Source organism: Citrus sinensis, chromosome 1 (genome assembly GCF_022201045.2).
Source record: "Citrus sinensis cultivar Valencia sweet orange chromosome 1, DVS_A1.0, whole genome shotgun sequence".
Lineage (NCBI taxonomy): Eukaryota > Viridiplantae > Streptophyta > Magnoliopsida > Sapindales > Rutaceae > Citrus > Citrus sinensis.
Genome location: NC_068556.1, coordinates 4,392,888 through 4,419,577, shown reverse-complemented (window position 1 = coordinate 4,419,577; position 26,690 = coordinate 4,392,888). Strand labels below are relative to the sequence as shown.

Here is a 26,690-nt window from a genome sequence, read left to right as displayed (position 1 = left end):
AGCCGACAACTCTACAGATGAGTTTGTGTGGGCTTGTTAATTCCATCAAATTGAGAGTTTAAATTTCCTTAATTATAGGATATTCCCGTTAATTTTTTTTAAAAAAAATTAGGCTTCTGTGTGGGCTTGTTAATTAATTTATTAAGATTATCTCGAAAATATATATTATTAGGCCAAACCTAATAACGTTCTCTGTATTTTGTTTAATTTTAGATTCCATTGAACAATATATATTATTTTATCAAAAAAAAATTTTCAATCATTTTATCAAAAATAATTTTTCTTTTTACACGAAGAAAAAAATTGTTTTGAGGGTGTGATAGAGAGACAACAAGACTTACATTTGTTTTGTTTTGTTTTTTTTTTTTCTAAATTCATGTGACGTGTGTCTCTTAAAATACTAAAAGTGGGAATAGACACGTGTCGCGTCACGCGAAAACTCCAACGCCAGAACCAAAAGGAAAATCTGAAACGTTTCTATACTTTTCGTTAGGACAGAGAGCGAAACGTGGCTGTCCGTCTGCTTAATTGCTTTTGTCATTATTTGTTCCCCCATCAAATTCCATAATTCATCAATCAACCGTCACAAATAAAAGTTTAAGAAACAAACAAGAAAAGTTTTTACCATTAAAAATAAAAAATCAAATTAGAAGCCGCATATCACAGAGATAGATATAGAGAGAGTGAGTGCGTGTTTTCTCTGTCTTACTTGTTCCCCCCCCCCCCCCCCTCAAAATTGCACTCTATTTTTATTTTTATGAGTAATAATAATAATAATTATCATTAATCGTAATTGTGGAAATTTACAGGTGAAATGGCTAGCTCAGACAGTGTGAAAGAAGAACAAGTGAGCTTTGAGCTTCCTGCTCCTTTTGGTTGGAAGAAGAAGGTCTTGCTCTCTATTTTTAGTTTTTATTTTATTTTATTTATTTTTCTTTGTTTCAGTTGAAGTGCTTTATTTTGAAGGAAATTCAATTCATTGATTATTTGTGGTTATATACTCTGGTTTCATTATTTGGCGTCAATTGCTAGTGAATTTGTTGTTTTTTTTTTCCAATTTTGTTGGGAATTTCAATGGTGGAAATTGTGATACAGCAGAGTGATGTAGTTTCTGCTAGGGTTTGCGGGTTTGTTTTGGTATTTGTGTTGACTTATGAGTTGTTATTGTTTCATAATAATAATTAATTCTGCTTGTCTTCAATGCCTCTTTGGCTAGGGCCTTGGGCTTTCCAGTACTATTATTTGTAATTTTCAATTATTATTTTGGAAACTTTTTGGTGGAATTGTCGGTTTCAAGGGTATTGTTGTTGGAGGAGTATTTTTAGAATGTGACTTGTGACTGGAAATGGTTCTGCTGAACTCTTAACACAACAGTTCTGTTACAGATTTTGTTTTGAACAGGAAAAATTATTTTCTTCATTAAGCATTGGTTCTGTGGTATAGCTTTTCATAACGATAACTTTTGAATGTGAGATACCAGCTGAGGATAAAAATTTCATTTACCTGTAGATTCTGAACCCTTGAGAGCATCAGTGTCAAATTTGTAATTCCAACATTTTTATGTGAATATTTATACATTCTTTTATATGTTACACATTATGAGATTGCTACTAGTTTCAGTTATCCATTATGTTAAATATGTGATGTATAACAAACACCCCATGCCCACAACACATTCGGGGAAAAAGAAAAAAGAGGACCAGGAAAATATTTTCCTTCAATGTGCAGCAAAATTGCATAGATAACATTGAACAAATATAAAGTTTTCTTTCATGCTAATTCTTATTGATTTTGAGTCTTTGACCATATCTTAGATGAGGTATAAACCAAAAGAAGCATACCTCTACCCTAGCACACCGTCTCTTCCTTCACAAGAATAATTTCTCTAGAATAAGCTCATGCAAGGATTATTCGGTTGTCTTAGGATTTTGAAGATCTTCTACTGAAACTATGGTGTTAAAGATGTGTAAGGCTGAAGGGTCAATGGACTGAGCTTTTTTGTATTGGGGGCATGGAGAAGTTGTTTATCCATGTTGATCTCCTAGTGGAGACTATGTAGCTTGTGTAATTATATAGTTTTCCAGCTATTTCCACTGACTGGCTTATTGCTACACCTCTACTTACCATTTGTGATTTTGTTTGTTACAATGATTTTACTTTATTGATGTGTTAGGACAACGAAGGAACCTGTCTCTGGAGCTTATTAGTTTGAAGTTATTAGTTTGAAGTTACTGTTGCATGATTGCCGTTTCTGCTTTTTAGTTGCTTGTAAACCAGATTTTTTTTTTCTGCCCAGGGAGTTCATTGGGCCTAAGATTTGGCCAATGAGGTTATGGCCATAATTCAACATTGATAGTGGTGAATTTTCTTGTTTGTCCTGTTTTCTCACATGCGCTCACACACACAACCGTAGTGAAAGATTGTGACAAAGTGAGATTTGGTGACCTGTTTATGCAGGAGCAGACCCAAAGAATGCGCCTGAAAGACTGCTTAAGACATAATATCTTGTGGCTGTAATGTTCTGTTTCGATTTTTTATATGACTTTTGCGGTATATCTTTAGGCCAAACAATGCTTCTGATCTTGCAGACTGTATTTAATGTATGCCTGTATCCTTCAAATTGAAATTATGCCAGGATACTACTACTATTTTGTATAGAAGTAGTTCTGAAACTCAGAACTTTTTTTGTAACTCCCTGCCAACATTCAGATACTTGTTTCTTGACTCAACTGCTTGCTATCGTAATACTTTCATAAGTTATTGATTGCCTTGGCATCGGGCCTAACTCTTTTTGCCTGTAGTGACAGCATTAGCAGACCATCTTGGTTGTTTTTTTAACTGTTAATTTTGACTTTGTTGTACCTGTAGACTGTGATTTAAATTGTTAACTCTCTTTTCTTGAATTTGATTAGTTGGCATGAACTTCAAATTTCAATATCCAAATAGAAATTTCTTGGTTCGAAGGTCTATGACTTTGATTTTGATTTTACATTTCCCTTTTAAACCTGTCAAGTCAGCCGTATAACCTCAGGGTTTATGTTCACTTGCAGATTGTGCCTAGGAAAGGTGGGACGCCTAAGAAGAGTGAGATTGTTTTCACTGCTCCAACAGGAGAGGAAATCAGTAACAAGAAGCAATTGGAACAGTACCTGAAAGCACATCCTGGTGGTCCAGCGTCTTCAGAATTTGACTGGGGCACTGGTGAGACCCCTCGCAGATCTGCAAGAATTAGTGAGAAGGCCAAGATCTCACCGGCAGCAGATAATGAACCCCCAAAGAAGCGAGGCAGAAAATCATCTGCTTCAAAGAAAGACGGCAGAGAAGCAGAAAATGCTCCTGAAAGCACTGAGGAAACAAAAGAAGTTGAGATGAAAGAGGCTGAAAAAACTGAGGATAATGCCAAGGTGGAAAAGGAAGAGGATATAGTGAAAGAAAGCCGAGATGAGAATGAAGTTGACCAAGGTCCGGATACCAAAACAGAAGCTGGACCCTCTGGAGAAGCCAAGGTTGGGGAAGATGCTAATAAATCAACTGATGCTGAAGAAAGCAAGAAAACCGAGGCTGAGCCTGGAAACTTGAAAGAGACCCAGGATGGCACTCAAGCTGATAGTTCTGGAGTAACTCAGGATAAGGCAGGAATTGAAGGTGCAAAAAATGAAGAAAAGGTAGATCAACCTCAGGTTGAGACACAGAAAGAGTTTGGCTCTGGTGAACAGGACAAAGCTGATCCAGCTGCTGCTGAAGAGGAGACTAAACAGAAAACCAATAGAAGTGCTCCTGAAGCTGAAGAACTCAAGGAGAAAGGAGCAGTGAACGGCAGTGGTGAGGAACTTAATAGTGTGAATCAGATTAGCAGAAGGTGGAAGTAGAAGCGATTGAAAATGGCAGCCGTGGCAGTGATGCAGGGGAAGTGAAGCCTTGAGTTACAGTTTAAAGTAAATTAACTTAATGAAGGCTTCTATTGCACTTCTTTGACCTTTTAGATTAGTGAGATATTCAGACAATTGTAGCTCTGTTGTTGTTGAAGACATGATTGTCCGTCAGGACATCTTCTACTATGTTGTGTATTAGGTGTATAATTTAACCAGCTTATGTTTTACCGGAGAGATTAGCTTCTTGTGACATTTGTGACACATTGGTGTTAAATACTGCTAATTTGATGTTATTATTCAATAATGTCCATTCACCCTAGGCTGTGTTTATTCGGTCTTTGCAGGTGACTGGCATTTACTGTATTATGTCTTTTCTCATCTGTTAGGGGCATAATGCTGTCTTTCCCAAGAAAATTCCTATGAAACACTCGGGGGAAACATAACATAGAAAGCTGCGACAAGCCGACATTGTCAAGATCCCAAACACTCGTCAGGACATCTTCTACTATGTTGTGTATTAGGTGTATAATTTAACCAGCTTATGTTTTACCGGAGAGATTAGCTTCTTGTGACATTTGTGACACATTGGTGTTAAATACTGCTAATTTGATGTTATTATTCAATAATGTCCATTCACCCTAGGCTGTGTTTATTCGGTCTTTGCAGGTGACTGGCATTTACTGTATTATGTCTTTTCTCATCTGTTAGGGGCATAATGCTGTCTTTCCCAAGAAAATTCCTATGAAACACTCGGGGGAAACATAACATAGAAAGCTGCGACAAGCCGACATTGTCAAGATCCCAAACAGCTCTAGATATCAGCTAGGTTTTTGCCTCTTCATCGTAAGATGATGGGCGTTTCACACAAACTCAAATTGGAGTATCTCCTGTCATCGAAAGCGAATAAATGTAATGAGTAGTGGGTATGGTGGACATATACAATTAACAATTCCATACAGATGATTCAAATCAATAAAGAATATTTTACCCAAAAAAAAAAAAAAAGTTTGGCAAGGCTTGTCTGGAAAAGTAATGACCGAGGCTCAAAACATTGAGCAAGGATTTACAATTCATAAGCAAGTAACATAGGCTGTCATTCTTGAATTTTAGAGACCATTTGAAACTGTGAAGAAGACTAATGGAAGATTATGAAAAACACCGGGGCGAGAATAAAAGAAGCTTCAAGTTGCTCTCTCAGTAAACCAAACAAAAATGAACAAAAAAGCAATCTCATCATCTCTTCCTTCACAGTCCCTTGAGCTGTTCAACCAGTCCGGTCAAAGATGTCCACTTCTCAAATGCGCTGGCTGATGCCACAAAAGCAACTTTCGAGGACTCAATATCATTTTTAGTAACTGGAAGAAACAAGTAAAGAATAGAAACCATGGTTAATTCACAAAAGCACTAAAAAAGAAGTTGCAGCTCTCCTATTTGCAGATTATTATGAGAAGGCATTTATAATTGCCAGAGATACATTTTGAAGCTAAGATTGATCATAGGACACGGAATTGCAGGCAACATAGTTAAGAAATGAGAAACAGAAAACTCTGCCATAGAGTAGCCGACCTGATGAAATCAATGAAGCTAGTGAAGAATTAAATGCATCCACTTCAGTCATTTCCTCTGGACTGGAACTCAGCTGATGAGAAGAAAATTTAAAAAAACAATACATGAATATTCACATCCTTCATCATATGTCGTGAATAGGGGTATGAAGAGTAAAATAGCTCACAATTAATTTGTAAATAAATGTTCAACAAGTGACCTTGGTGAAAGCTTGATTAGCCTTTTGGACCCAGTCAGTCTCAGTGCTTCTCCCAAGTACAGAACTGGCTGCAGCGAGATCATTTTTCTCTATGGCTTCGCCAACTTTGCTCAGCTTGTACACTAGATCCTGCAAATATCCTGCATCAAGATACTTTGACATGTAAGGTCAGGGAGGCGACAATGAGAGGAAAAAAATATAACCCCCTCCTTAATATTCAACTAACTATGTTGACGAGCAAAAGCAAACCATGCATAACTTCAGCACCAGATTTACGTTACAAACCAATCAAAGCATCAGTATAATTAAGAGCTATTTCAGGCCCCGAAACATAAGAATTTGTTTCCTTATCACACCAAAGACAAGAAACGGCACTAGAATTGAATATTTTGATGGAAATAGCAAAGCCATAAGCTATCAATGTTGACTACTAAATATCCATATTCATACCCAGATTGGATCAAATCAAACAAATCATAGGAGAATCACCTTCCAAATTTACTATAAGACAAATTAAAGATGATCAAATTAAACTCTACCGAGAATTATTCCTGGACCCCTTCAATTCTCTATCATGAGTGCAAACCATGAACTTTCTGTTGCTAAGTTATTTAAAGTGGCCAATAATTTAAGAAACCACGTCCTTAACTCCACATTTTAAAAATCTCATCATTAGAAAAATGAATTCATGTATTCTCTAGTTCTATCTATTAACTATCAAATAAATTATTTGAATTCCAAGTTTCCAACAGAACACAAAGAGAACAGTAAACTTTAAGCAGAAGTGTAACACATTGAAATGTAGGCATGTCCATATTATGCAAAAATTTAAACAACCTAAAAGTAATAAGCACAGTATGGACGTGTCCTAACCTTTTTCTTTCATAGAGGAACTGAGAGCACTTTGTTTTTCAAGCCTCTTCTTTCTGTCTTTCTTAACTTTCTCCAGTAGCTCTTCATCATCCTCAGCTTCTAATATAGCAGCATTGGCATCAAAACAGCCTTTGCCATTGCCACCACCAGCCAATGATGAGAAAACAAATCCGGTGATAAAGCTTATAGAAAGATTTCTTTTTGTGATACTTGGTAAAGGTGCTGGCGTTGGTGACTGAGTGAAAGCCTTGCAAATAGCTTGTTGTTGTCTCTTGGAGTTGTGTTTGTGAATGTGAATTAATGTTGGATTTGATAATGAAGAAGAAGAAGATGGTGATGAAGATGAAGAGGGTAGAGTTGAGGAGAGGAAGCTGTTTGCAGTTGAGAGAAACTGTGTTGCCATTTTTCTTTTTTGTGTTTTTGTTTTCTTTTTCTGTGTTTTCTGGTAATTTTGGTGGGAATTTTCAGAGGTTACGGGCAGTTTGCAGTTTTGCACTTTCAGAAGATAAGGATGCTGGATTGTGTTATCTCATCCAGCCATTTTTCAAATACATTAGGGTATTAATGTCATTTCGCAAACACATCATAAAGTCATTTCCCAAACTTCTATGTAGAAAGGTTTGTCTACTGTCAAACCAAAGTCCAAAATCCTTCTCACACCACCTTGTTAGCTCATAAAATTTAATGAGATGGTTTGTGATAAAAATCTCAAATGATTGATTGATAATATAATCAAAAAATAGATTTTGAACACATTCATGTATGGATGACTGTAAAACGTAATATAACTCTTTCAAGGCATATTTGATTTCATTTCTATATTTTTATATTTTGAACACTTAAAAATTTTTTTATATGATTTATACATTTTTACGTTAAGACGAAAGATTGAGTATAAGATAGAATTTTGTATGAATAGTAAAGGAATAGGGTATTGTAAAGATAATGAAATATAAAATTACAACTTCAAATATTTCTATCTTTTTATACTAATAGAAATCTAAAAAAAAAGAAGTGATTTTAGGCAAAGAAATCAAGATTCAAGCCTCAATACAATTCCTTAACAACGATGTTCTTATCACTAAGTAACTCAAAATAATCTTTTTTTCTAGCAGATAATCTAGAAGTGAAACAACAACAAAGACGATGATGGGATCCCAGGTAATTCATTAATCATATATAAAAATCTTTAATTGCTTCTTAAATATAGGTGACAACCACCATGGAAGCCTTAAGCTTATACCTATCTTTTTTTTTTTATTATTTCAAGATTATTTTGACAAAAAAGATGGGCATTTGCAGCTAATTCTAGTGGGTCCTATAAGAGGTCAGTATTAGTATTCGCTTTTAATCATTTGAACAAACGAGACATGTAAAAGCATATTCCCTTACGTGCGGGAGATATTGTAGGACATTAGAAGTGTTACACTTAATTAATAATTAATATATATATATGTTATGTATATATTTATTTTAAAAAAATCATCATATAATTAGTGATTATATTTTAATTGAACTACACATTATATACATATATTTCTCTAATTGATATTGCAGAAACTTTTCTTATTAAAAATCACCATCTAAGTGCTTCGAAGGCCAGCTCTAAAGACCTCGCTTTTATGTCATCTCTGCTAAGGAAAGCCTCTAATTTTTCATTTTCATGCAATTAGAGATTAGACACCATTGTGTGTTACTTATTTCATTTTAAAGACTTAACTTTTTTCCCCCCCACTTTTTAGTGCATTCCAACAACAAAGAGGTTGTTTCCCCCATCCACTTTAGTTGTCTTCTCCCAGTTCACAAATTCAGATTCTTGACATATTTTTGCAAAATATCACTCTTTTTTCAGTTTGAATGCTACTTTACTTTTTATTACTTTTTGATTAACAAATTAAGCTTGTCCATGCTTAGACCCATCGATATAACTAATTAACGTCACTGCATCTTTGATTTGAAAGACTTTACTCACCTTTTAAAAAGTAAAGAAAAAACCAAGAGTTACCGAAAAAGAAACAAAAGTGGAAAATAAAGACAATGCGTCAGTTGAAGCTATGAAGACTCTTGTCTTCTAAGCAATCGCAAAATTCTTCTGACGAGCTTCTCGTTTACTTGCGACGTTTACTACTACAATAAGTAGTTATAGGTCACACCCAAAACACAATAATGACTTGTTAACTTTCAACCGATTAATTACGATAATTATAATTCTCTCTGCCTCTCTCCGTCTCTCTCTCTGTGAAAATCTAATTCAAGATGATAATGGTGCCGTGGGCTTATAATCGACCAAATGAATTTGATCACCAACTCGTTTACATTTGTCCTTGAAGCCACATAAGGTTCTTTGATTCTGATGATCCTCGACATGCCCCACTAATTCAACAACACACCAAAGTTTGATAAAGAAATGCTCTTTTTTGTGCTTGGCTTTTGTTTCTTATTACTTTCTTTCCTTTTTAGATTGATTTACGTGTCAATTTTGCACAATCTGAAACTTACGGATAGTAAAAAGATATCTTTATGTACCTCTCAATCTAGTAGAGCTTTTGATTATAAATTTTAAAATATAAATTTGCTTGTCTTGTTGCCAATTATAGCTCTCAGCCCAAAAAAATATTTTTTTTATTATCTTAATTAATAAGTTTGTTCCTTTTCTTATTTTAAGTTTATATCATATGAAAAATGTAGTAAAATTTTTAAAATAAAATGTTTATTTGTTAGTTAAATCTAATATATATAAGCTTCTATTTAATTCCATAAAATCTTTTTAAATCTTTTGTAGTTATTTGATTTTTTTTAGTAGAGGTTTTAAAGATTAAGTAAGTTATTTTGTCTTTAATAATAAATTCTTAAATTTTGGACTTTTAAAAATAAAGATTAAAAAGTTTTTTTTTTAAACGTTAGAATGTCTAAGATATTTTTTATTTATTTGAAATCTTATAAATTTTTAACAAAAGATTTCATTGTTAACCAAACAACTAAATTTTTTCTTAGTGAAAACTCTACTTGTAAAAAATTTATTAACAAAAGCTCGATTTAAATAAGTTTTATTTACAAAGTTATATCAAACGGAACCTTAATCAAAAGAAGAAAAATAAAACTCTTTTGGTCGGATTGAGAAGATAAAGAAACCTTACAAACTGAAAAATATGATAAATTAAACTATTTTAATATATTTTCACAAAGAAATATTAAACTTATATTTAATATCTACTAAACGAATTTAATTATTTATGTACTTTTCACTATTAAATTTTAAAAAATTATAACCAGCCTTAAAGGAACTTCTGGTGCGTTTACTTCATGGAATGAGAATAGACTGAGAATATGAATGAGCTGGAATGAAAATGATGAATGAGAATGAGATTTCAATATTTACTTGGCAAAAATAAATGGGAATGATAATGTGTTGGAATGCCATTGATGTGTTTACTTGGCAAAATAAATGAGAATGAGAATGAATTTACCAAAATACTTATAGTATTAATAATTAATAAAAATAATTAATTTATCATTATTAACAATATTATCATTATTGTTGTTATTATTACTATTATTATTAATAATAAAAATAATATTAACAATTATTAATAATAACTAAAATAATAAAGTTAATAAAATTTAATAATAATAATAATATCATTATTAATAATAAATTTTATTAACTTTATTATTTTAGTTATTATTAATTATTGTTAATATTATTTTTATTAATATTACCATTATTAATATTTATTTTTATTATTAAATTTTATTAAATTTATTATTTTAGTTATTATTGATTATTGTTATTATTATTAATATTAATATTATTATTAAATTTTATTAACTTTATTATTTTAGTTATTATTACTTACTGTTAATATTATTTTTATTAATATTATCATTATTAAATTTTATTAACTTTATTATTTTAGTTATTATTAATTATTGTTATTATTATTTTTATTATTAATAATAATAACAACAACAACAACAACAATAATGATAATATTGTTAATAAAAATAAAAATAATAATTAATAATAACTAAAATAATAAAGTTAATAAAATTAATTGTGATTTGAATAAGGATAATTTGAAAAATATGAAAAAATTAGAGGGACACAAAAGTAAACATATATTACATTCTCATTCCCTCATTTTCATTCCCAACCCCCCATAGGAATGAGATTCTCATTTCTTATTCTCAAATTGTGTGAGATCCACACATTTTATTCTCATTCTTAAATTATATTTTTTCAAGTAAACATGGATTTCATTCACATTTCTTCATTCTCATTCCTCATTCCATGAAATAAACACACCATTCATGTAATACAGTTTTTATAATCTCATTTTATATACCAATAGTGTTCAGTCTTCAAAACTAACACGCAACAAAAACATCAAAAAGTGACTTCTAGAAAAAAAAATTGAAATGTCCAATAAGTCTTTTGGGATTTTTTAAAATGAAAATTAATTAAATTAAAGAGAGATAGAAAATTAAAAAAGAAAAGAAGACAAAATTATAAGAAGTAGAGTTCCACTTCCACTTCAACAGAGCAAAGCGCGTGGCAACCACTTAGAAAACTCCAAGTAAGCAAGCAAGTAAATCATTGACCAATAGGAGCAAGAACAGTAGTTGACCAAATCAAACCAAAAGAATTTTAAATTAATATATCACCAAACTAGGTAAATTTATTCATTCGTATTTAATAATTAATTAAAACGTAAACAAATTCGAAAATATAAAAATTGGAAAAAGAATTAAAACACCCAAAGCCGCTGTCTCCACTCTCCCGCACTCAGTAAAGCCTCAGAGAAAACGACCGCCAAACATACTTTCATGTAATTAATTAATTAATTAAGAAGATCAGTTTCCATCCATTGATTTATAAAAACAGCAGAGAGGCAGAGAGTTGCAAGTTTAAGAGAGAGAGAAAAAAAAAGGAAAACAAAAAGGTAGAATCTTTTTGTGTGAGTGAGTGAGGAGGAAGAAGAAGAACAAGAACAAGAAGCGGTGCACTGACTTCGATGTCTTTTTGACTAACAAAGTAGTAACTGTTGATTTGATTTTAAGAAGACAAATGAAGAAAAGCTTGAGGTTCTTTCTTCGGTTTCATCTTCTCCTGTTCTTCTCCGTCTTCTTCACTCTAATTGGTAACTTTCTGCAACTCTCTTTACTCTTTTTGTTTTTTTTTTTTGAATTTTTAATTATTGGGTTAGTTTTAATTGTTTATAGCTTATGAATATTATTGGATTGATCGCTGAAATTTTTTGGATTGGAATGGCTTTCCAACAGTTGTTGTTTGTAGTTATGAAATTCTTGTTTTCATAATTCTGAAATTATAACCGATATTTTCCTGGTAGAAAAATTGTGATTTTATTTTTTAAATGAGAATTCAATTAAACTTTCAGTTTGTTGATTTTTAAACTTTATTTGATTTCTAAATAAGGGCTGATATAATTCTCTACAGCAGTGATAATTTTGTCGTGTGTATTTGTTAATTTACTATGGTCTCTATGTAGATTGTAACAATTTTGATTATCATCATCATCATCATCATCTTTTTGGAGGAATTGGTTTGGAGTGAAATTTCTTTAATCTTTATCTTTCTTCTTCTGAACTTGTTTTGCTTATGTCAATATGGGAATTCGCTGTTAAGTTCATGCCACCCTCTGCATCAAATTTGATCTCTCACGTAATTCATATGTAATTAGTACTTGTTTATTTCTGTCATGCTGATTAAGGTTTTCGTGCACACTTTTGTTGAATCATGCTGTGCTTTCCTTGGATTTGAAAGACCATACTGAATTTTTTTTAGTAGAAGATCTGTGTATACTTTTCTGACAAAGTAATGAATACTGTCATTTTACCTCGTCTATACGAGGGTTGTGTTGAGATAAGACTGAAAATATCTGTTATTTTTCCAGATCCCAAGAAAGTACAAGCATTTACTGGAACTTATGGAATAAATTATGGAAGAATTGCAGATAACATTCCTTCCCCTGATGAAGTTGCTGTACTTCTTAGGGCATCAAAGATAAAGAATGTTCGTATTTATGATGCTGATCACAGTGTTCTCAAGGCCTTTAGTGGGACTGGGCTTGAACTTGTGGTTGGACTTCCAAATGGGTTAGTGAAAGAAATGAGTGCTAATGAGAGTCATGCCATGGATTGGGTTAAAGAAAATGTGCAGAATTTCCTACCGAAGACAAAGATTTGTGGAATTGCTGTGGGGAATGAAGTTTTGGGAGGGGCTGATTCCGAACTCTGGGGAGCTCTTCTAGGTGCAGTAAAAAATGTTTACAATTCCATAAAAAAGCTTCATCTAGATGATGTAGTTCAGATCACCACTGCACACTCACAGGCTGTTTTTGCTAATTCCTACCCTCCCTCTTCATGTATATTCAAAGAAGGAGTAGATCAGTTTATGAAGCCACTCTTGGATTTTTTCTCACAAATTGGCTCTCCTTTTTGTTTGAATGTTTACCCATTTCTGGCCTATATGAGTGATCCAGAAAATATAGATATTAATTATGCCCTTTTCCAGTCAACTCAAGGGATTGATGATTCAAAAACTAAGCTACATTATGATAATATGCTTGATGCTCAGATTGATGCAGCCTATGCTGCTTTGGAGGATGCTGGATTTAAAAAGATGGAAGTCATAGTTACAGAGACAGGATGGGCCTCCCGTGGAGATAGCAATGAAGCTGCTGCAACGGTTGACAATGCAAGGACATACAATTATAATCTGCGGAAAAGGCTTGCTAAGAAGAAAGGAACTCCTCTTCGGCCGAAAAATGTGGTGAAGGCTTATGTTTTTGCTATTTTTAATGAGAATCAGAAACCTGGACCGACTTCTGAGAGGAATTTTGGACTGTTTAAGCCTGATGGGAGCATTGCATATGACATTGGATTTCATGGACTGAAGTCTTCATCTGCTGGTTCATCACATCTGTCTTTTAAGGTATGAGGTTCTTCACCAATTGTGATATATGTCATTAAGAACGTGATAAAATTTTGGGCACTGTGTTTTCTCAGTGGCTGCTCTTCGGACCAAACAAAAAAAATGGAAAAATAGAAAAAATTACAAAATATTCTTGTTATATCCCTTTTTTTAAAAAATAAAAAAGAAAAAGATAGAAATTTTTTTATATCCCTTGAGTTTTACTCTGTACAAACTTTGCAATTATCCTCATTGGCACTATATTTTGTTGGAGGGAGGGATGTTCAATAGAAGATATTTTTGTTTGTTTAGGAGGGGTGAGTATAAATGAAACATATAATAGAATATTTTGTTTTTCATTTCAAACAAGCACAAATAATCACAAGAATAACTTATAGGTCTTTAATGAATTCTACTAAATTAGAGTCTGATCATAATAAAATAATAAAAACTGGCTCTTAGTCTATGAAGTGAATAGCTCATGATTATTAGAAGATCACTGAATGTTTTGAGGTCATTGGATGTTTGTACTCTTAGTAAACCTACTTGACAAGAGGGGAAATTTTGAGGACTTTTATCTTTTTGAGGTGTGTCACATCAGTTCATCACAGTGAAAGATGCCAGATTGAACCCGACACCATGAACACACTACAAAAGAGATTATGAAAGGAGATGCCTCGATTGCAGACTGTTTCATACTAGATAAAGTAATTTAATGATCTTGTACTCTCTGTATTGCCAACAAAGTCAGTAACGGATTCACCGACACTCTATTATCCATCAACTAAGTTCCCAGACCTAGTATGGTTTTTCAACAGAGGATATTGATAACCATTTGAGGTTTTGACGCATTTGGTTCATTTGACTACTGAATGCATCAACCTTTGCGTCCTTGACGAGCGATGGAGAATCCGTTAAGAGTATATAAAGTAATTCACCTTGTTAGTTGCATCTTATACCTTAATTATGCCTCTCCACTCCCTGCATCAGATAATTACCATAATTCACAAGGATCTCAATTGATCATTATTCAGGGTGTATGCATGTCTGTGTTTGTGTGTATGCATTTATTTGTTATGATTTATGAAACACCGGCATCCATTATGCCACCTCCGTCCCCATGTTTTTCACTTCTTTTTTCTTCATCTTTACATATGTTGTCACAGGATATTCGAGCTCGAGATTGTTCCTTGATTTTAATAATCTTGCTGTGGCAATGGTTGTTCTTAAGCTAGTGATTGAGCATGTCTCAGGGCAGTCATATATTTTAATTGCCAAACCAGCACACGCAAGTCAAAGGGTTCTGAGTTTGGTGCATTTCACAACATGCTCAATAGTTGAAACTATATACCTAAATTCTTGTATTTTCATTTAAAAACATAAGCTAGGATTGCTGATTATTTTATCTGTATCAGCAAATGTAAATTGATTTTTGCCTGGTTAAACGTGTTCTCCTAGTGAGTTCATGTCAAAAGAACCAAGGAGGAAAATTCGAGATTCCATCTACAGATTTAGAGAATGCTTGTCGACACTTGTTTTGGATAAATTATATATAGGCTGAGGAATACCAACCAGAGTTAACTAAATAACCACAAAGAAGTCCTTCAATCGGAAATAGGTAGGCACGTATTTCTACTTCTACTTTGATTTGGATGCTCTGATGATCATCGGGATAATCTCTAGTTGTCGATGCTGTATCTTTCGTTAGGTTAGTTTTTTTTTCAAGCATTATGAATTTGGCATTTTGAATGGTTGAGCGAAAGTAATAGAGCCAGAAACAGTTCACCTCCTGGTATTGCGTCAGATTCTGCATCAGCTCGTTTCTTTATTTCACCAAGTCATCGGCAGACCGGGTTTTCGAAAATATTGTGCTAATTATTTAACGGAAAGTCTCTGATCAGAGACTAACTCAACGATTCTAGATAAAGTAGACTCTTTTTTTTTAATAATAATAATAATAATAATAAGATGGAGAATTCTTTGATCAATTACGTGGAACTTTCATTCTCGATGATTTGATAATATTATGTGTTCATTTTTATAACTTTTTCTACTTTTTTTAAACGTGGGTTCAGGGTGCGCATAATAGATTTCCTTCTTCTTTTCCCCGTTCACACTCACATAAAGCAAGTGTCACAAGATGACAAGCTACCAAAGATTAATGAACATATTTTATGTATATGAGCATATTATATATATATATATATATATATATAAGAGTATCTCTAAAAATCTATTTAAATAAAATTTTATTATTATTTAAAGAGTAACATTAGCATTTAAGTATGTAAAAGATACTTCAATTAAGATTTTTCAAATAAGAAATGATTTTCTCTCTTTAATTTTGTAAAATTATTTTCTTTTTCTTTAATTTATATTTTATTATTTTTTATTTGAGAGAGAGAGAAGTGTTTAATTACCATTTTTTTTTGAAAAAATATTTATTTGATTAAAATAATGTTAACTTATTTTTCTTTGAATAGTCTTTTGGAGAATAACATATTTTTTCACTCTTCTTTTTACCGCATAGATGAACAAATAAATATTTGAAGAGTAAAATTAATAGAGTCTTTTAGAGATGTTCTAAGTTATAAAAAATAATAATAATAAATGACATTACTATATATATTAATTAGTGGTGGATTAAGCTGACAAAATCAACACTAATAAACTATTAATGTCGGTATTATCAAACATTAAAAAAAAAAAAATTGCATCATTATTGATTATTTTTATTTAGAATCAATTTGGAATGAGATGCGTTCGTGTTCATGTCTAAATAACTTCATTTCGAGGAAGAGGAGATTTTAAAATAATAAGTAAAACAACGGGGTATGCGTCAACATACGCAAACTATTACCTACCGAGAAGCTATTGCACCTATCAACGACTTTCAAATCAATTGATGTATATATAATTATATATACATATATATATATATATCAACATGAGCCTACAGGCAACAATTAACCTGCAGCACACAGAACTTAAAAAGATTTTGGGGGGCGGCCTTAATTCCGGCGAACACAATTACGAAGAAAGAAATGGCAACTAGAAATATGAATATGGCACAGCTCGTTATGGCTCTAGCTTTTGCAGCAACACTGCTACACGGCACAGCCGCCGTTGATCTTGTTGTGGGCGGCAACACGGGCTGGACAATCCCACCAAACAACACCTTTTATTCCAACTGGGCTTCTGCTAACACCTTTCGGATCGGCGACACTCTTGGTAATTAATTAATATTTTAAAACAATTCTAGTATAATAATTTTATACGTACATAATGAGGCAACTTGTCATATATATAATTATAATAGCAAGCGTAATATATATTAACGTCGATCATTGATCTTAATCTCTTTCTATTCTTTTTGCCCCCTTAATCTTACAGTGTTTAATTTCGCTACTGGAGCACATGACTTGACTGTAGTGACAAGGCAAGCTTATGATTCATGCAGCACGGCCAACGCCGTCAATCGCATAACAAATGGACCGGCAAGGGTTCGCCTCAACACAACTGGTCAGCACTACTACATATGCGGGTTCCCCGGTCACTGCGCCGCCGGCCAAAAGTTGACCGTTAACGTTGTTGGTAACAACTCCGGCGGCTCAGCCCCTGCTCCTTCTGCCGGCGGCGGCCCTGGCACTTCTCCCGCACCCCCTGGTCCTTCTGGCACCGGCACTGATACTACTCCTTCCACGCAAGCACCGCCACCTTCTGACACTGCCCCAATAGGCGTTAGCTTTGCTGCCGTCTTGATGTTCGTTGCCGTAGGCTTGTTCTACTAGGCGGCTATACCATATATTGCTTGCTTATGAGGGTCTTTTAGTTTTCTTTATTGCTATGGTTTTTACTGGACAGAATACAGACATATTCATTTGATCGTGATGATTGTTTGAGAATTTTGTTTTTGAATAAGGCTGTTTGTAATTCATTTCTTATTCATCAGCAGCCGCGTCACTATGATTTTTATGGGGATCAATGATCATAGTTTATGTCGTTTCTGATTTTCGCTTTTCTCGATTAATAACAGTCATATGATTATTAATTATAATTATTCTATCTTCTGAACGTTCACGCTTAAAATGTACATTCTAAGTGAAACATCATGGTAAATATTGTTTTAATATAACAATGTAACGTTGATCAAATCTGTATTTTTGTAAATGGAGAACGAGTTAAATTATTCAAGCCTAACCAGATATTCATTGACCTTGTAACACGGGAATATATAATCCGACAGAAGCCAACCGAATGCATATATATATTTTCAGCGAAACGTCGTTGTAGCTTGCTAGATCGACTTTGTATGCCCATAAGTCAAAAATTAGGTTCGGTAATGATGTTCGTCTTCAGTAGAGTTTTGAGTAAAAGAACATTTCCACCTTGTTATATTGACAGTTAAAAGTTGGATTGTGACCAATTCATTCAAAAATAAATAAAAAATTGTGTTCACACACACAAATATATTGGGGCTGAACCTTGAGCAATAGAATTCAGCATTCTGGGTAAATTAAATCAAAATAATAAACCGCAAATTAAAACAAATTATAATGCTGTGAGTATGGAGAGTTGTTTATTTAGATTTAAGGATTGTATAGGGCGAGAGTAGCGAACTCAAATTGTATAAATTTTATTGTCAATAAAAGTAATTAAAAGTAATTAAAATGATTTATAAAAGTCTACGTGAAAAATAAATGTAAATTTGTGCACGTCTTTTAGGTTGCATGGTCAAAGCACCGACCTTACGTATACCAGAATACTGCGTGCTATAAAAATTAAAAGCTTGACAATTACACGAACAATTAAATACGTGTCACGGAATGGATGGTTCCGTGTGAATAATTTAAAAGACATAATGGACATTGGGTTTACTCACATAATAAAGCCGGGGCGAGCTTGAATAATTTAGGAAATATATTTTGCCTTTTGCTCGGGGAAGAAGAGATCTCGAATATTACAAGCCACTTTGGTTGACTAATCGTATAATTAACTGGAAAAATACAACCACACATTACTCCCTCTTCATTAGCATTTGTCACGTGCGTGTATACACATTTTAAGTCTTTAACATGCAGCTTGTTTGTCGCAGTGCAGTAGTTTTAAACTCAACGTATGATTGATTGAAAGATACATGGGATCATACGATTGAAAAAGAACACACACTCATTAATATCATTAATGTGTTTTATTTTAAAAAAAAAAAACTAAAAAAATAAAAATAATCTTTTAATAGAATTATCTGTTGGATGCTAACCAAATAATATAACTTAATTTGTTATGAGACTTAATTCTTTAATGAGGTAGCAAACAATATTTCTGTATTCGACTCGCCAACATGATTGAATCTCACCAGAATTTCACACAAGTCGAAACAAATGTACAAAAATTGGCCTGGGTGGGGTTCAAGTGAGATTATCAGATGGGGTGAGTATCATTTCTATATTCTTAATCTTATATATCGTCAATAATTGACTTGGTATATTTTCGCTTTCGAAATCTGTTTTTATATTATACCCAGTTCTTTACGGTCTCGATAAATTAATACGCATATAGAGGCATCAAAATCATAGCTGATGTAGTAATATGCAGAGTGATTTTAAAATAATTTTCAGGGAATGAGTCCAAGTAAGCATTTGGATGACTAATTAATATAGTTAATTTGAAAAAACCCACAATATTAATTTAATGATGACTGGTCGTGACTAATTAATTAAAATTCTTCTGGAAACCTAAAGTCCCGTTATGTTTTGCGATTTGGGAATGAAGAAACATGTGCAACTTTTGTTATGTGCATGAACAACAATTATTAATGTTGTACTAACTCAAAACTTGGAGTGTCTGTGTTAATCGAAAATTAATTAAATGCATAGGAGGGTGATAGAAAATAATTAAACAAAAATAATGACCAAACTAAACTTATCAATTCATTACTCAACCTCTAGTCTATTACTACTATAAATAGAGTCACTAAATTCTCCATTAAACACAAGAATCAAAATAAAGTCTATACAAACTAAATAAAATATGGCAAGAACAATCATTTTAGCCATTGCAGTGACAGCATCCATGGCTTCTCTCTTACAGAACACAGCTGCCGAGACTACCCACGTGGTCGGCGGTGACTTAGGATGGCAAATTCCTCCTGGTGGCGCCATCGCTTATGTCACTTGGGCTTCCATGCAGACGTTCTCTGTTGGTGATATTCTTCGTACGTACTCTGAGCGACAAGAAAATTATTGCCCAAATTCACATTTTGGAAAATACGAACGTGGCCCATAATTACTTTCACATATATATTTAATAAATTTGTTTGTTAACCATGCAGTGTTCAATTTCACAACCGGACAACAAGATGTAGCAAGCGTAACAAAGGAAGCATATGAGAACTGCAATCCAGCGAGTCCCATTTCACGTAAAACCACAGGCCCGGCAGAATTCAGCCTCGAGGCAGCTGGCGATTACTACTTTATATGTACCCTGGAGCTGCACTGCACGTTAGGGCAGAAGCTGGCAATTCACGTTACTGGCCCTGCTCCTCAACCCAGCCCCGGTCCCTCTCTGCCAAGAACTCCGGTGAACTACACCGTCGGCGGTAACATTGGTTGGGCCATTCCGCCTGGTGGTGCACTTTTTTATGCCTCTTGGGCTTCCTTCTACTCTTTCTTCGTTTGTGACACTTTAGGTAATTAATTTATTAATAAAAAATTCACATAAAAGTAGCATAGCACTAAATTGAAATGTGAATAATTAATTTTTTTTTTTTTTTCAAAAATGTTATGCAGTATTTAACTTTGCGAATGGGACACAAGATGTTGCCATAGTGCCCAAGGATGTATACGAAACGTGCAACATTAATAGCACAATTGCAGTTTTCACTTCTAGTCCAGTGAAAATCACACTCAAATTCCCCGGTGAATATTACTTCACTTCTACATATCTAAGCCACTGCTCATTGGGACAACGGCTGGCCATCAACGTCACCGGCACCAGCACCCCAGCGCCGGCCGCTCCACCTCCCTTGCCTCCACCACCACCACCAGGAAACAGAACTTCGCCGGCCCCAGTTCCCCCACCGGTCCAGCCTCCGCCACCGCCCGCCAGCGTAGCTCCATGTCAGGTTGTGGGCGGCTTCTATATCACCATATTGTCTATTATTGCTGTGGCTTTGATCTCTAGCTCTGTTGAGTAACGTAACTGCCTTGTCTTATATATCGTGGATGGCAGGGAGTACACTAGAAGCCGTCGTCGTCGTCATATTTTGCACCAAGGGGAAGGGGTGATCATCAAAGTGGCTTGCTAATCTTGGGTTTGCAGTTTTGGGAAATTCAGTCAATCTTGGGTTATAATTTTGGACTCGTGGAGTTTTAGTTGCCTAGCTCGTCACCATTTCTTTGAAGTCTGTTCGCTACCTAGCTTCTAGTTTGCTTCTTGTTTCATTTTGTTCTTCATGAGGACCTTGAAGTAATTGAGTGTCTCTCTCTTCTCGACTGTATTCAATAAATATCCCTCGCTAAATTGAGGTCTTATTAAAAATATATATAATAATAATAATAATGATAATGAAGGGATTATTCAAATGTTTCTTTTAGAACTAAAAATTTTTACTCGTGCCCTGATGCCCTTCTCTGTGTTGGTAATGACTTTTCTAAACTATAGGTTTTGCCAGTATTTGGTTTGGCTTAGTTACCTCTTTTTTTTTCTTTTTTTTTGTGTGTGGGATTTGGCTCCTCGTTATTGTATTTGATATTTTATTCTAATAAATTAGTTCTCCTCGTTAAATAAAAAAATAAAAAAAAATTGCTGAATTCTCTATAAGTTTTAATTTTTACAACGTAGAAATTTAAAAGGATGTTTAACTGCATAGATATGGGCTCCCAGGCCCAGACCATAACAAACAGAATTGAAATTTGAAAACCCGGCTTTCTGAAAACTCGGGTGATCACATCGTACTGAAATTGAAATGTTTGTATGGTTGTGGTCCAACGAAGCATATAACAGACATAGAAACATATTATTTTACAATTGATGTATAAACGAATACTATATTCATCAATTAATTAGTCATACGAATACTCTAGAACTCCTCCCCCCTCCCCCCCCGCCCCCCCCCCCCTTTTGAATTGAGGTAAAATGCAAACTCAACAGCTCTGATTGAGTTATTGCATGTAAAAGATACAAAAATAAATAAATAAGAGGTGAGTTATTTTAACTTAAATATTTTTCAAAATTTATTTCGATAAAAAATTAAGTTACAAAATTTTGGTGAAAAGTATGAAAAGACAAAAAATTAAGTTACATATAATAGTCTTTTCACATCTTTTGTCAAATTTTTGTAAACCTAATTCTTTCTTCTTCTTTTTTGGGGTCAAAATAATATTATTAAAGTTTTTTACTTAAATTTTTGTGACAAATTAACATAGTCAAACAGTAAAGATGCGATAAACTCTAAATATAATCAATGGTTGCTTTGTTTGTTAAAAAGTCATATTTATCTTTCAGTAATATATTCTTTTGTGTCTTAAATAGTAAAGATAATTTCTAAGGAACTAAATAAATAGACCTTTGGTCCAGTGGGAGAATTCTTACACTTACAATATTGAGTGCAAGTGTTCAATCATCCACAAAAATATTATGAGGATTAATTTCAATTCCTCCTCAATTACCAAATAATTGAGTGGAATATGAGTGGAGTGAACAATTTTAAAATATTCGAGAGGATTTAAAGATTGTATAATTTGTTTGTAAATGTTAATAATAAAAAAATCTAAGTAACTAAGCATTATTTTCCTTTAATTAAAATCCTGTCATTTATATAAATGCATTCCGTTAAAAAAAAAGAGTTAATAAATATATGTCATAGAAAAAATTCAAGCTACTTACAACTGATGTAATCACGCAAATATCTCTCCAAAAATTAAAATTGTAAGTCTATGAACACTTTTCAACTAATTCTAACTACTAATTGAGATGGGACATTTAGCAACCGCGTCCTAATCGGATATACGCAGTGAGAAGTTGTAACCAACACATGACTACGACACTTTTCATGCCAGCTGCTATTTTCTCAATTTTGTTAAACTCCCCAAAACTTTGTGCTAATTACATAGTTAGACCTTCTTAATTATTAATTTGAGAATAGGTATTGACACCTCAGCCGACCTCTCTAATCTCTATGACGTATTTCCTTAAAAAACTTCATGAGCTGTATGCAAATTCTTAATTATTATCCAGTGAGGGCACCATCACATTATAAAGTGTGAACCCTTGTCATAGAATCTGATTTAACGGTTTACCTTTTTTTTTCTTGAAAAATGAGATTCACACCACGCTTTACACCACACATAACACCGAACGGTGCGTTTTGAAATAAATATAAATAGTCACTGTGAATTGATAATTTTGACACTTGCAACACACGCGCACTCTCCCGTTCTCTCCCTCAACGACACAAAATCTCCCCGTCGACTCCCTTTTCTCTTCCCTCCAGATCGAGCAGCCGTTGGTTATTTTCTCTCAATCTCCCCTCCAAATCCAACGGCCGTCGGTCACTCTTTCACCTCTCAAATTTATATACTTTTCACTTAAATTTTGATTTATTTTTTAATTTGATTCAATTATAATCATAATTATATATAAATTAATTTTTTTTTAATTTTAACACTGAACCAATTAATTTTTAGTTTAATTCGGTTCAAAATCAAAAATTGATTTATTCACATTTTCTAAAGTATTCGTTTTAACTGACTAAACCGAATGCCCACCCCTACTCATAATACTAGACTTCCCAAATTATATTAGAAAATTTTGTGTCGAAGCAGTCAACAAAGGCAACCATAATAGAAGCATGAATGCATAATTTATTCTCTGGCTCGCCTCTTATTGTTCCCGAGACACATGGCCACGTCAATCCTTTTTTTTTTTCAGCCAGCTATTTTCTTAATTTTAAATAGCACATATTTCGTTGAACTCCCTTGAACCTTGTGATAATTATTTAGGTAGATTCTCTTAATTTGAAATTAGATATTGAGTGTCCTTTTTTTTTTTTTTAATATTGAGTTTGAGATCTGTAGACTATGACTGCAAAATTTTCCGATGAATTTTCTTGAAATTTTTAAAGAGCGGTCTAAAATTTAAGAGAATGGTCAAATTCACTTTGCCATTAATATTTATCGATAAAAATCAAAATATCTTTCATTTAAAACAATTATAAAATGTATGAAAGCGTCATTCTACTTTTATATATTAATATATATATGTACATGTGTATGTATACCCATTCTTTAACGAGGACATCCTTACTTTAACAAAGTGAGGATGTTACTAAAATATAAAATAATACATATTCTAATATATTAGCGAGATTGTGTTTTTCTGTCTATTAGATATTGAAATATATGTATTCTTATCTATTAATAGTATTCTCACTTATTCAAATAAAAATTTTATCATTATAGAATTAATATTATATATATATATATATATTTCCTTCTGGTATCAGAGCCAAGGGGAGGAAAGTGTTTTATTGTTTAGAGTTTTCGTGTTTTAAAATCTTGTATTTTATTTTGAAGTTTTATTTTTGTGGTGAATTTTTACTGGTTGTAAGTCCCGTTTTAGGATAAGGATTCCGCTGAGGGCTGTAAATCCATACCTGTAGCCATTCTGACCAAACCAAAAATAGACCATAAGGCCTTGACCATGGACCCTCTACTTGGTAGAACATCGTCCTTTTCTAACTCTTCTTTCTTGAAGACTAGTGATTCAAAGCATGTTGTGAGTTCAGAAGAATTCATTATTGAGAACTTTGATAAAGCAATTGATTGTTGGGAACTTCCAAAAATTTCCAAAGAAAAGATTTACAAAACAAAAATGCTTGATATTCTAAAACATGATTATATTATAAAGACTGAAGAACGTGACATAACTCTTTCAGAGCCTTTTGAAACAATTTATTTGTTTTCAGAAAAATCTTTAAAGAAATTAAAAGAAAAGAATTTCAAATATATTCACATTGGTCTTATCCAAGTCGGAATAAAGCCTTTAACAAAAGAAGGTCTAGACACTTCTATTTTAGCTGTCTTAAGAGATGGACGATTCATCTCTTTTGATGATTCATTGCTAAGTAGCATCGAATCTAGTCTCTGTAAAGGTCCAATTTCTTTTGATTGTTATCATAATATAACAATTTCTCTTAAAGACAAAAATATTTTAAAAAGCATGATTTTACAAATCAAAACCCATAATTATAATATGGTCAAAGGGTCTATCACAGTTGCTTTAATTTTTAAAATTTCATACAAAGCTATGGTCTCTGCGTTTAGTACGCAACACAAATTCCAGTCAAAAAGAGATGAAACTCTCCTCTTGCAGACTGACTTGTCTAAAGCAAACAATGTCATTCCGAAGCCAATCCAATGGAAAGATGTCAATCTTCTAGAGGAATGGATTCTTGAAGGAGCCGCCCCACCGGCGATTCCGAAACAACTTGAGCCAAATACAGAGTTACAAAATGTGACTCAGTATTCCGATGGTAAAGTCAAATTATCATTCAGAAGATCTACCTCATCCAGATTTTCTGATAAAGAGTTGTGCTCAAGCATTCCTTCACTAGAAAGGAAATTTACGAAAATACCCTCTGTTATAAATCTCCCTTTTCAAAATACAAAGAGTCAACCTAGGTTTTCTACTTCAGATATACCTAGTACCTCCATTCGATCAGTTGATTACACCACTAGTGTTCCTCATCCGATCTACACTAGTAATCAACATGTACAAAGTCAGGAAGAGAAGGAATCTTCTCCTCTAACATCACCTACGTTTTCTGCTGTTACAGAAAATGTCATTAATGTCATTGAAAAGGAATTTGAATTGGATAAAACTTTTCTGCATAATGATTTTTATTCTGATTTAAACAAAGAGAAAAGACTTTGGTTTTTCAAACACTTTTTAAATCAAAGAAAAGAAATCCAACAAATCTATTATGAATTTGTGAATTTTCATAAAGTTCATATATTGTTTTTTGATTGGTTCGAAATATATTCTTCTGAGAACAACATTGAATATCCTTTTAAAGAGTCAAACCCTATTACTATTAGGAAGAAAATTCTCGAATGGAAACTTCTTGATAGCGATAGAATCATAGAGTCTGAACACCCACATCTTCGGAGTGTAACCATTGATCATGGAGAACCTCCTGTCCAAATCAGAGCTTCACCTTACAAAATTCCAAAGCCAAATGATTCTGAAGCCAATTTAAGTAGTATTATCCAACAGAATAATTTCTGTAATACCAACTTAAATACAATCGGAAAGCAGTTGACTAAGATAGAAAACCAATTCCAAAAGTCAACCATTACTGTTTCTTCGATTTCTCCTATTCCACCAAAATCGGATTCTGACAAAAAGCTTAAGAAACCTATTTTCAAACCTTTTCAGGTTTCGAAAACTAGCCAAAAGCTTGTTCAAGAGTCAAAATCAGATTTTGCTAAAGCCATTAGAGAACAACTAGATAGGATAGAAGCTGCTTCTTCCTCATCTAGCAAAGTTCAGATAGCCCTTGATACTCCTCAATCTAGCAAGATTGGAGTATTAGAACAAGACCAAATGTCTATAGCCTCTTCTAATATAGAAGCCTTCAAAGAAGAACCTTCTACTCCTAAAGCCAACAAAATTCATTGGGAATTAGCCCTTCCCACTGTCAAGACTCCACCGGATCTAGCAATAGATAATAGACCAAGTGCATTAAATCAATCCCGATACAATGCATCTTCAGTCTATGAGTGGAATATTGACGATATGTCCGAATACAATATCCTAGGATTGTTGCAACAAATGACAATGGCAGCCAATGCCTATAAAACCCAAGCAGGAACTTCTGATCATGCCATATCAGAAATCCTCATTGCCGGTTTTACTGGTCAACTAAAAGGTTGGTGGGATCATCTTCTCACTAATCAGCAACAATTAGACATTCTAAATTCCATTCAAGTCGATGAAAATGGAGCCCCTATTCTTGATGAGTTCAACAATCCAATCCAGGATGTTGTTGCTACTATAATTTTAACCATTTCCCTTCATTTCATTGGTGACCCTTCACACCTTCGTGATAAAAACGCTGAGTTACTACATAATTTAAGATGTATGAAACTTAGTGAATTTCAAAGCTACAAAATCTCATTTTTTACCAGACTGTTTCTAAGGGATGATGCAAATCATATAACTTGGAAAGAAAAATTCCTTGCTG

The 26,690-nt window shown here is 33.3% G+C and overlaps 5 protein-coding genes across 11 annotated transcripts; 4 read left to right on the top strand and 1 right to left on the bottom strand.

Moving 5' to 3' along the window:
- Nucleotides 1–517: 517 nt before the first annotated feature.
- Nucleotides 518–4,560, top strand: LOC102611675 (methyl-CpG-binding domain-containing protein 11). Of its 3 annotated transcripts, none has more exons than XM_006475807.4 (3): nt 518–683; nt 810–889; nt 3,051–4,560. In XM_006475807.4, the coding sequence occupies exons 2-3, from the start codon at nt 815–817 to the stop codon at nt 3,867–3,869; spliced, it is 894 nt and encodes a 297-aa protein (XP_006475870.1). In that variant the 5' UTR covers nt 518–683; nt 810–814; the 3' UTR covers nt 3,870–4,560. The 3 variants fall into 3 exon arrangements, with proteins under 3 accessions (XP_006475870.1, XP_006475871.1, XP_052295140.1); XM_006475808.4 differs by having other exon boundaries at nt 525–687; XM_052439180.1 differs by lacking the exon at nt 518–683 and having other exon boundaries at nt 706–889.
- Nucleotides 4,561–4,762: 202 nt separating this feature from the next.
- Nucleotides 4,763–7,014, bottom strand: LOC102612160 (thylakoid lumenal 16.5 kDa protein, chloroplastic). The gene is made up of 4 exons (XM_015529594.3): nt 6,511–7,014; nt 5,638–5,777; nt 5,439–5,511; nt 4,763–5,227 (listed from the first exon to the last, which is right to left on the bottom strand). The coding sequence occupies exons 1-4, from the start codon at nt 6,911–6,913 to the stop codon at nt 5,118–5,120; spliced, it is 726 nt and encodes a 241-aa protein (XP_015385080.1). The 5' UTR covers nt 6,914–7,014; the 3' UTR covers nt 4,763–5,117.
- Nucleotides 7,015–11,281: 4,267 nt separating this feature from the next.
- Nucleotides 11,282–14,963, top strand: LOC102612463 (glucan endo-1,3-beta-glucosidase 14-like). Of its 4 annotated transcripts, none has more exons than XM_006475811.4 (3): nt 11,282–11,651; nt 12,426–13,465; nt 14,046–14,473. In XM_006475811.4, exons 1-3 carry the CDS (start codon nt 11,579–11,581, stop codon nt 14,085–14,087), a joined length of 1,155 nt encoding a protein of 384 aa, XP_006475874.2. In that variant the 5' UTR covers nt 11,282–11,578; the 3' UTR covers nt 14,088–14,473. The 4 variants fall into 4 exon arrangements, with proteins under 4 accessions (XP_006475874.2, XP_006475875.2, XP_006475873.2 ...); XM_006475812.4 differs by having other exon boundaries at nt 14,032–14,473; XM_006475810.4 differs by lacking the exon at nt 14,046–14,473 and adding an exon at nt 14,611–14,963 and having other exon boundaries at nt 11,283–11,651.
- A 1,437-nt stretch (nt 14,964–16,400) lies between these two features.
- On the top strand, nt 16,401–17,501 carry LOC102613370 (umecyanin-like). The gene is made up of 2 exons (XM_006475814.4): nt 16,401–16,675; nt 16,838–17,501. Exons 1-2 carry the CDS (start codon nt 16,489–16,491, stop codon nt 17,233–17,235), a joined length of 585 nt encoding a protein of 194 aa, XP_006475877.2. The 5' UTR covers nt 16,401–16,488; the 3' UTR covers nt 17,236–17,501.
- A 1,940-nt stretch (nt 17,502–19,441) lies between these two features.
- On the top strand, nt 19,442–21,215 carry LOC102630948 (early nodulin-like protein 1). Of its 2 annotated transcripts, XM_025097246.2 has the most exons (4): nt 19,442–19,658; nt 19,776–20,132; nt 20,233–20,567; nt 20,675–21,210. In XM_025097246.2, exons 1-4 carry the CDS (start codon nt 19,475–19,477, stop codon nt 20,684–20,686), a joined length of 888 nt encoding a protein of 295 aa, XP_024953014.2. In that variant the 5' UTR covers nt 19,442–19,474; the 3' UTR covers nt 20,687–21,210. The 2 variants fall into 2 exon arrangements, with proteins under 2 accessions (XP_024953014.2, XP_006476115.2); XM_006476052.3 differs by having other exon boundaries at nt 20,233–21,215.
- The last annotated feature ends 5,475 nt before the right edge of the window (nt 21,216–26,690 follow it).

Bases quoted from the DNA above. Each gene is read 5' to 3' on its own strand.
- LOC102611675 (XM_006475807.4), top strand. From the start codon at position 815: ATGGCTAGCTCAGACAGTGTGAAAGAAGAACAAGTGAGCTTTGAGCTT. The intron at 890-3,050 runs GTCTTGCTCTCT...GTTCACTTGCAG, and splicing joins CTTTTGGTTGGAAGAAGAAG to ATTGTGCCTAGGAAAGGTGG.
- LOC102612160 (XM_015529594.3), bottom strand. From the start codon at position 6,913: ATGGCAACACAGTTTCTCTCAACTGCAAACAGCTTCCTCTCCTCAACT. The intron at 5,778-6,510 runs GTTAGGACACGT...ATCTTGATGCAG, and splicing joins TTCCTCTATGAAAGAAAAAG to GATATTTGCAGGATCTAGTG. The intron at 5,512-5,637 runs GTCACTTGTTGA...TCTTCTCATCAG, and splicing joins CTAATCAAGCTTTCACCAAG to CTGAGTTCCAGTCCAGAGGA.
- LOC102612463 (XM_006475810.4), top strand. From the start codon at position 11,579: ATGAAGAAAAGCTTGAGGTTCTTTCTTCGGTTTCATCTTCTCCTGTTC. The intron at 11,652-12,425 runs GTAACTTTCTGC...TTATTTTTCCAG, and splicing joins CGTCTTCTTCACTCTAATTG to ATCCCAAGAAAGTACAAGCA. The intron at 13,466-14,610 runs GTATGAGGTTCT...ATGTTGTCACAG, and splicing joins CATCACATCTGTCTTTTAAG to GATATTCGAGCTCGAGATTG.
- LOC102613370 (XM_006475814.4), top strand. From the start codon at position 16,489: ATGGCAACTAGAAATATGAATATGGCACAGCTCGTTATGGCTCTAGCT. The intron at 16,676-16,837 runs GTAATTAATTAA...TTAATCTTACAG, and splicing joins TCGGATCGGCGACACTCTTG to TGTTTAATTTCGCTACTGGA.
- LOC102630948 (XM_006476052.3), top strand. From the start codon at position 19,475: ATGGCAAGAACAATCATTTTAGCCATTGCAGTGACAGCATCCATGGCT. The intron at 19,659-19,775 runs GTACGTACTCTG...TTAACCATGCAG, and splicing joins CTCTGTTGGTGATATTCTTC to TGTTCAATTTCACAACCGGA. The intron at 20,133-20,232 runs GTAATTAATTTA...AATGTTATGCAG, and splicing joins CTTCGTTTGTGACACTTTAG to TATTTAACTTTGCGAATGGG.